The sequence below is a fragment of the Alexandromys fortis genome, unplaced genomic scaffold (assembly GCF_014885135.2).
Source record: "Alexandromys fortis isolate MF-2015 unplaced genomic scaffold, M_Fortis_MF-2015_v1.1 scaffold_26, whole genome shotgun sequence".
Lineage (NCBI taxonomy): Eukaryota > Metazoa > Chordata > Mammalia > Rodentia > Cricetidae > Alexandromys > Alexandromys fortis.
In genome coordinates, this window is record NW_026067894.1 from 8,531,609 (window position 1) to 8,540,829 (window position 9,221).

General features: G+C 51.9%; 1 protein-coding gene across 2 annotated transcripts; it reads right to left on the bottom strand.

The window, feature by feature from the left end:
- Window positions 1-4,309: 4,309 nt before the first annotated feature.
- Window positions 4,310-8,114, bottom strand: Cd164l2 (CD164 molecule like 2). 2 transcript variants are annotated; one of them, XM_050154197.1, is made up of 6 exons: window positions 7,925-8,112; window positions 7,403-7,564; window positions 7,249-7,320; window positions 6,815-6,859; window positions 5,140-5,284; window positions 4,310-4,618 (listed from the first exon to the last, which is right to left on the bottom strand). In XM_050154197.1, the coding sequence occupies exons 1-6, from the start codon at window positions 8,010-8,012 to the stop codon at window positions 4,612-4,614; spliced, it is 519 nt and encodes a 172-aa protein (XP_050010154.1). In that variant the 5' UTR covers window positions 8,013-8,112; the 3' UTR covers window positions 4,310-4,611. The 2 variants fall into 2 exon arrangements, with proteins under 2 accessions (XP_050010154.1, XP_050010159.1); XM_050154202.1 differs by lacking the exon at window positions 4,310-4,618 and having other exon boundaries at window positions 5,136-5,284; window positions 7,925-8,114.
- Between the last annotated feature and the right edge of the window lie 1,107 nt (window positions 8,115-9,221).

A 9,221-nucleotide genomic window follows, 5' to 3' on the forward strand; every position in this document is an offset into this window, starting at 1 on the left:
AAAAAAAATAAAAAAATAAAAACAAATTCGCCAACGTGGCCTTGCTTCATTACCACAGTGAGAGACCAGATGGTGACTTCGAAGCCCAGCCCCGTAAGGATCTTCAGCCTGGTGTTCAGACCTTAGAACACCAGCCAGGGCTTTTGTGTGTATCATCATGGCTACTTGGAAAGATGGAGGAAGAAGCCTGAACTCCAACATTTTTTTCTTTCAGATTTTATTTTGTTTGCTTGGTTGGTTTTTGATTTGTTTTGAGACAGGGCTTCTCTGTGTAACAGCCCTGGCTGTCCTGGAAATCACAGAGCTTCACCTGTGTCTGCCTTCGTGCGCTGGAATTAAAGGCATGTGTCATCACTGCCCTGCTATCCTGGAACTCATTCACTACTTTTAAGGGAGAAGACAGAATTTTCTTTGCAATTTCTTTTTTTTTTTTTATTTTTTGGTTTTTCGAAACAGGGTTTCTCTGTAGCTTTGGAGCCTGTCCTGGAACTAGCTCTTGTAGACCAGGTTGGCCTCGAACTCACAGAGATCCACCTGTCTCTGCCTCCTGAGTGCTGGGATTAAAGGCGTGCGCCACCACCGCCCAGCAAGACAGAATTTAATAGAGGAGGCAGACACAGGCAAGCCTTCATGCAAAGTGAGCTGAGGGAAGGATGAAATGTCAGGAAGAAGCACAGATGCAAAGGCATGGACAAAGAAGAAAGCAGGATGGCTGGAAAACAGGAGACCCGGGGAGCTAAAGGACTGGCAAAGCGGAGGCTGGCGCCTGGGCAGATGGATGTGGGCTTTGCATAGAGGCATGCGCGCATAAGAAAGAGAGCACTAAGGAGTGGATGCACATGTGCCTGGTGATGGCCATGTAGGAGCAGAAGCCCCAAGGCCAGGCAGCAGCTGGAACCACCCATGGATCCCAGGTTCCTGTGAGGTGCCTCAACAGCAGCCAGAGACCCCCTTGGGAGCACAGTGTGGGGGTGGGGCAAAGACTGCAGGCTGCATTTCCGAAGGGTGTCGGGTGCTCTGGAGAGGAATGGATCGTATCTGCCTGCTCTGAGCCTTTCCATATCCAACCAAGATGTTGTCCTGTTTTACAGATAAGAAAATAAGGCCCAGGAGCTGGAGAGATGGTTCAGAGGTTAAGAGCACTGACTGCTCTTCCAGAGGTCCTGAGTTCAATTCCCAGCAACCACATGGTGGCTCACAACCATCTGTAATGAGATCTGGGGCCCTCTTTTGGCCAGCAAGGATACAGACAGACAGAACACTGTATACATAATAAATAAATAAATCTTTAAAAAAAAAAAGAAATAAGAAAATGAGGCCGGACAGTGGTGGTGCAGACCCTTAATCCAAGCGCTCGGGAGGCAGAGGCAGGCAGATCTCTGTGAATTTGAGGCCAGTCTGGTCTACAAGAGCTAGTTCCAAGATAGGCTCCAAAACTACAGAGAAACCCTGTCTCAAAAACAAAGCAAGGGAGCTGGAGAGATGGCTCAGAGGTTAAGAGCACTGACTGCTCTTCCAGAGGTCCTGAGTTCAATTCCCAGCAACCACATGGTGGCTCACAGCCATCTAATGAGATCTGATGCCCCCTTCTGGCTTGCAGGCACACATGGAAGGAATGCTGTACACATAATAAATAAATAAATAAATAAATATTTAAAAAAAGAAAAAGAAAATGAGGCCCAGAGCTGTGGAATTGCTTGAGTTGGCATTAGCTGAGCTTGTGACCTCCTAGCTCAGTTGGAACAGAATGTTCTAAACAAGACCCAAATTCGGGCCTGGCAGCAAGTACAGTGCCCGAATTGTCAGTCTTCTGACTGCCAGAGAGTCCCAAGAGTGTCCCCCAACACCCCGGCTTTGGGGCAGATGCTTAATTTTAGGGATGCTTTAGTTTTAGAGAGAGTGGCAGAAGCTTCCAGAAGGGAATCCTGGTGTTCTGCCGAGGCTAGAGTCAGAAATCTTCAACTCCAGCCCCAGGCCAGCCTCTCCAGCAGTGCCACCAGCCAGCATTGACGTCATCGTGAGTGAGCACACTTACTGGGCTGGCAGCTGTCAGTGCTATCTCTAGAAGAGGGTCAGAGATAGCACAGAGGGTTGGGGACGTGACTCAGTGGGGAAGAGTCAAAAGCTGTGTAAACAGGAATCTGAACTCCCAGCATCTACGTCAAAAAGCAGGAATGGCTGGGTTACCCCAGTACTTAAGGCAGGGGCGTGCAGACAGAGACAGGCAGGTTCCAGCTGCTTGGCCAGCCAGCTAGCCACAATGTCAAGCTTCCTGTTCATGGAGAGACCCCGTCTCATGGCAATAAGAGGGAAAACAGCAAAGGGAGACAGATACCCAGCCTCCTTCTCTGGCTTCTGCAAGCTCACAAGGGTGTATGCACCTCCGTGCTCACATGCACCACACAGATACACTATACACACATATATGCTACACACACACACACTACACACATATGCTACACACACATGCTACACACATATGCTACACACATGTACATGCTACACACACTACACACATATGCTACACACACACTACACACACATATGCTATACACACATGCTACACATACACACTATGCTACACACACACACGACACAGATACATTACACATACACCAAACACACACAAGCCACAAACACCACACGCACATATACTAAACACCAAACACAGTTACCCCTACCCACACACCACACAGATATACTACACACATAGCAAACACACACTGCACGCACAGATATACTGCACACACACCAAACACACACACATCAAAAACACACACATATAAAAATAAAATTGACATGATAAAAATATCTCGGGCTGGAGAGATGGCTCATTGGTTAAGAGCACTGGCTGGCTTTGCAGAGGATATGGGTTCAAAAACTCCCAGCTCACAAACATGGCAGCTCACAACTATAACTCAGTTTGGACCAGGAATCTAACACCGTCACACCAATGTGCTTAAAATTAAAAATAAATTATTAAAAAAATATCCCAGATGAAAGTCCTGTTCGTTGTGATGGTTTTGATTTTTGGAGATGGGGTCTCATGTGCCTCAGGCTGGCCTTGCACTCACTTGCTTGCATCCCCACTGTAATTGATGATGACCTTGAACTCGTGGTCCCCTAATTCTACCTACCAAATGCTGAGGTTACAGGTCTGCATCACAGTGCCTGGCTTGAAAATTAAAAAAAAAAAAAAAAAAAAAAGGCCTTACTAGTCAAAGCTAGCCTTACTGTGGCTGGCCTTGAACTCCTGTTCCTAATTGCTAGGTATACAATACCACACCCGACTCCCAGTTCCTAGTTTGGAAATATCTTTAACAAAAGGTGTGTTGAGCAGTGTGGTGGCGGTGCACACCTTTAATCCCAACACTCGGAGGCAGAGTCAGGCAGATCTCTGTGAGTGCAAGGCCAGCCTGGTCTACAAGAGCTAGTTCCAGTACAGCCAGGACCGTGAAAGAGAAATCCTGTCTCAGAAAAAAAAAGTTTGTCTTTATTTTTAATGATGTGCCAGGTGTGTGTCCAGGTCGGTACACACGAATGCAGGTGCCTACAGAGACCGGAAGTGTGTGATCTCCTGGAGCGGAGGTTAGAGCTAGAGAGATGACTCAGTGGTTGAGAGCACTGGCTGTTCTTCCAGAGGTCCTGAGTTCAATTCCCAGCAACCACATAGTGGCTCACAATCATCTGTGATGAGATCTGGTGCCCTCCTCTGGCATGTGGGCATACATGGAGGCAGAATGTTGTATACATAATAAATAAATAAAAATCCTTTAAATAGAGAGAGAGAGAGCTGGAGCGGAGGTTACACACAGTTGTGAGCTTTTCAACATGAGTGTTGGACATTAGCTAGGGTCCTTTTCAAGAGCAGTGCATGGGGAGGGGGGGTCAGGCGCACACCTTAGCACTCAGAAGGCAGAGGCAGGTGGATCTCTGTGAGTTCAAGGCCAGCCTGGTCTACAGAGAGAGCTGCAGGACAGGATAGCCAGGGCTACACAGAAAAACCCTGTCTCCAAAAACAAAAACAAAAACAAAAAAACAAAACAAAACAAAACAAAAAAGTGAAGGTCAGAGGAAGTTTGCTGCAGTCAGTTCTTTTTCCCTTCTGTTATGTGGGTTCTGGGGGGGATCGAACTCAGGCTGTCAAGATTGCGTAGCAGGCCCCTTTCCCCACTGTGCCATCTTGTTGCCCTCCCACAGGAAACATCTTAAGGGGAGACAACAGTACTAAACAGTAATCCCTCCCTCACCCCCATCCAATTCACATACAGCCCAAGACATAGGCCGGGAGTCATGGGGTGGAGACAGGTCCTTTATTTGGGGGTAGACTCTAGACTGGGTTGTAGAAGCATCAGACCTCTGGTACTAAGCTGGTGGCCCAGCTGGCTGGATGAGACGTGAGGAGGTTGAAAGCTGCTCTCAGCTACAGGCGCCAGGCCCAGGACAGGAATGAAATGAATGTCAACCTTCAGCGCTAAGCCTGCTTGGTGCTCTGTGCCTACCGGGACTGGAAACTGGTGTCCAAAGTCCCACCCCTGGTGCCCAGAAGGCAATCAAGAGGGTGGCCTCTGAGTCCTCTGTCCCTTCAAGGTGGAGCCAGGACCAGTGGGGTCACATTCTGTGGAGGCCAGACAGAGAGAACACTCAGGGGTGAGCCTCCCCCACCTCAGTTTCCAGAGAGCAGGAGCAGCTAAAAGAACAAACACTTGAATGCAGGCTTCACAACTGGCCCCAGAACACACAAGGCAGGCACACCAAAGCCTGGCCCAGCCCCCTTCCTCTGAGAAAACCACACTGTACACACGACCCTGGCTGCTGCTCATGGCTGCAGTGGGCTGAGGACTGGCCTGGGACTGTCACCTACTGGTTCTCTTCCCTGCTGGCCGCATGAGGAGACAAAAACACAAAAGCTTAGCCGGACCCTCAGACAGACACTGAGCTCTGAGGGCTGAGTCCAGGTCCCACCCAACATCTGGCAGGGATAAGCTCAGCTAGAGAAAGAAGGGGTATTGCTCCCATGGGGGATATTAAGAGGGTAGTCATTGTCTTTGTGACCTCCTCATAGAGAAGGGTTGCCAGGTTGCCAGGCAGGAGGGAATAGGGAAGGCAGCTGGATTCCGCTGCTGGCCAGGTACTCACAGTGTTTGGTAAGTGCTGTCCTTGACCTTGAGGAAGCGTAGCACAAAGAAGGCGGTGGCTTGCAGGCTCAGCACCAGTACAATGCCCCCAGTGAAGCTGGCTGCGTCAAAACCTGGTTTGTGGGCTTCAGGGACAAGGGGACTCTCTGTAGGGTGAGGCAGAGTGGAGGTTACAACAGGCTTCCATGGACCCAGATCCACATCTGACACCCCAAGGTGTCCTTCAGTCCTCAAGATCTCAAGATGGGGCCCATACTACTGGGCTCCATAGTCCAGTTGAGGGCTGTAGTTACAGTTCTGGCGTGGAGACCTTGCCACAGAGAGTGAGAGAGACAGAGAGACAGAGAGAGAGACAGAGACAGAGAGGACGTTAGTCCATTTCAAGCCCTTTAAATCCTGCAAGCTGGTGAAAGGGATAGCTGAGGCTGGGCAGGGTGACCCTTGCCCAGCCCTGTTCCTGACTTGCTCCATAGCTTTGTCACGCACCCTCTCTGGGCCTCCTGGTCACATGGAACCAACAGTGACCAAGTGCCACTGCACCCTTCCTGTCCCTCACTAGCCCAGTAGAGGAAGCATGACCTGGAACTCAGCCACCAGACCTCCTTGCAGCTAAAGCCACGGCTTGGGGCAGACAAAATGTACAGCCCCTCAGGACCTCTAGCCTGGAGTTCTCACCAAGAGAGGAAGGAACAGAGGAGAGGTGGCGGCCCAGGGACAGCAGCCTACAGAGGGGACAATGAAGACTAAACCATGAGCCAGACCTGGCTTGTCACCTCCCAGGCTCCCCTGATCCTTCCCTCTGCCCTTCCCCCTTTGCAGGGAAGGTCTTAGGACTGAGTTACTTGACCAGGCTTTGGTAGCTACCAGCTGGACCACGTTACCCATCGATTCTGACCAGAGATTTGATTTCAGGCCCTGGGCCAGGTGCCCAGGACAGGAAAAGACTGGTAAGTGGAGGATCACTCTGGGACAATGGACAAGGGGCCCAACTGGGAACGGGGTCTCCATCCCAGAGGACAGGGACAGTGCAGAATCCAAGGACACAGAAGTGGGAGGGGTGGTCCCGCTGTGGCTGAAGCTGAGAGCTACAGAGAAGGATGCTGGGAGAGAGGACAGAAAGGGAAAAACTGAGCTGGGCACAGCAGATCTGGGGCTCTAGCCGAGGGAGCCGAACCATCAATAATTTATCCTTTAAGATCAGTTTCCGGCTTTAATTAACCAAGAGCCTCTTCAGCCATCCTGGTTAAGTGTAGTGACCTCTAGGCCTTGGAAGGGGAGAGGAGACCTGGAGGTGGAGGGCTTCCTCCCCTGCTCTTCTGAGAACCTGCTTTGGGGCCCTCAGCCTGCAGCAGATGGTCTCCAAGGGCATCTCTTAGCACCTGGAGCCACACCTCCTCAGCTCCAAGCAGGGATCTGGAGGGGTCACCCTGAGTTCCCAGAACCCGTGACAGAAGCTGCCATTTCCTGACTGCTTTTGATCCTGCTGCATCAGTGAAGTGGGCCTTCCACAGTCTCATAAATCCTCACAGCTCTGTGAGGCAAGTGTCTGCCCAACCCAGCTCACAGGCCTGAAGAACTCAGAGGACTGAGGTCATAGAGCATGCCAGTGCCTGGGCCCCCACGCTGCCTGTCCCGCTGCCACCATCCTAGCCCCCATTCCCCACGGAGGAGCCTACCTGTTGTGCTTGTCTTTGGTTCAGAGGTGGGATGGTGGTGGGATGCTGAGGAGACAGGGGGTCCAGGATGAAACAGCTCTGCCTCCGATCAGGAAGCCTAGTCTCAGACTGCACCCCTGCCCCATTCACGCCTGCTCATCCAGTCTCCTCCCCCAGCTGGGCCCCATCTCTGATGCCACTTGTTTGAGGAAGACCCCTCCATCCCAAACACCTCGCCGTGCCTGACTTCCCACAATGCTGACTAGCCCAACTCCTGGGCACACCTGGACCAATTTATAAATTTATAGGCTAGGACACCAGCCAGGGCAAGGTACAACTGATGTTCATGGGTGCAGTCTGCTCTCTGAAATAAATTAGTGCCTCCTGGAAGTAATCCGTGGCTGGGGACACCTGACTCCCCTTCCTTCCTGTGGGCTTAGAGTGAACACCCTTACCTGGGCATGACTCTGACCGGTTATAGACAGGGCAACCCTCCTTGTCCACTTCAGCTTGGACCACACAATGTCCTGGTGGGAGAAGGAACAGGGAAGAGGTTTGGGGAGAAAGCTGGGAGGAGGGTGGGCTCTCGGGAAGGGCCCAGCGACGAACCTGGCTCCTCTGGCCCGCATTGCTGCCAGACGCAATCGGAGAGGTTGTGGGCTCTGTCCACACAGCGCTCACACTGTGCCAGGTGTTTGCAGCCCCCATGGACAGTCGACCAGACGCTCAGGCGGATCAAGGCAATCCGCCCAAAGCCTGGAGCTCCTTTACCTGGGAGTGGGGGTGGAAATGGGAGAAAAACAGCCGAGTGCTAGCTGCCACCTCCCCCACTACTACTCGCCCCTCGGCAGAGGCCTGGAGCTTCCCTTGCCCCCGCCCAACTTCTTCCTTTAAGTACTCCTCAAATCCCCAAGGGCATTTGGAATCACCCCTCCACACATCCACCCTCTCCTAGTCACCCCCACCTAGAGCCTGTAAATACGCACAGTGGTCTCAACACACTCCTGGAGCCCTAAAGACGTCGAAAAAGGTTCCCTCCCCCAAGCCTAGATGTGCATGAACAGGAAACTAAAATGTACTTGTTTCACCTGCTCCTGCCTTGCCCCCTCATCAGGCCCTGCCCAGCGTTACCAGCTATAATCAGCTGGGCACACAGGAGGAGGCAACAACAACCGCCGCAGAGCGCAGCACGCAAGGCGCGGGGTCCGGGTGAGGCCATGGGCGCCGGGGGCCGGGATTGGGGGTCGGAGGACCGGACAGCTGCTGTGGCGCGTCCTTTCTTGACTCCGCTCGCCGAGCAAGCCAGAGTGAGACCTGGGCGACGGGGGCGTGGTCAGACAGGGAGTGTGGCCTGTGGGCGTGGCTGTGTTCGCCGATTTAGGGCGGGACTAAACAAAAGGGGTGGGGATCTGCCGGGTCACTAAGGGCAGCCGGACGCGGGTGGTACACAAATTTAATCCCAGCACTCGGCGGCTGAGGCAGGAGAATCTGTGAGTTCGAGGCCAGCCTGGTCTCCAGAGTAAGTTCCGGGACACCCAGAGCTACACAGAGAACCCTCTCTTGAAAAACAAAACAACAACAAAAGAAAGAAGTACAGAGGCTCAATGTTGTGGTGCACTCCTTAATCCCAGCACTTGAAAGGCAGAGACTGGTGGATCACTGTGAGAACCAGGCCAGGCTTGTTAACATAGCAACCGTGTTTTGGTGAGTTTTTCGGGAATCACAATGTAGCCCTGGCTGTTCTAGAACTCACTATTGTAGACCAGTGCTGGGATTAAAGGCACATGCCTTTGCCTAGAGACAGTCTTTTACCCTGCTTAGCAGGTGAGGCTCAGAATAGGTGAGTGACCAGTCTGAACCCACAGTTGTAAAATCTGGACTTAATTCGGGCCAGATAACACAGCAGGCACACTCTGGTCTTTTGACAGATCACCCAGAACTCAGCTACCCCACACCTTTAGCTGCCTATTCCCATGGACCGTGGTGTGTTCCGCCTCAACCTCATCACACTTCTGGGTATTGGGGATGCCATCACTAGGTCACTGGGCCTTTTGGGATCTTCCTGGTGGCTTTCTCCTGCCCTGGAACACATTCTTGGGGAGTACCTCTTCCTCTCCCGACTCTTCCTCAATCAGTTGTGGCTGTCTTAGCCCAGAGCCTGGATCTGTCCTCTCCTGGGATCATTTTTCTTGTTCTGCTCTCAGGTCCCACTTAAAAGCCAGCAAGTAGGGCTAGGAATATGGCTTGTTTTGTAGAATGCTTAACTAGTGTGCATGACGCCCTGAGCTGGACCCCAGCACTGCCTAAACCAGATTGGTAGTCCATAAGTGTAACCCCAGCACTTGGGTGGTGGAAATAGAAAGATCAGAAGTTCAAAACCACCCTTTGCTCCAGAGGGAGTTAGAGGCGCTAGTCTAACTAAAGCCCC

Coding starts and splice junctions, on each gene's coding strand:
- Cd164l2 (XM_050154197.1), bottom strand. CDS start 8,012: ATGGCCTCACCCGGACCCCGCGCCTTGCGTGCTGCGCTCTGCGGCGGT. Junction 7,565..7,924: donor TGCCCAGCTGATTATAGCTG/GTAACGCTGGGC, acceptor CCCCACTCCCAG/GTAAAGGAGCTCCAGGCTTT. Junction 6,860..7,248: donor CCGGTCAGAGTCATGCCCAG/GTAAGGGTGTTC, acceptor CTGTCTCCTCAG/CATCCCACCACCATCCCACC.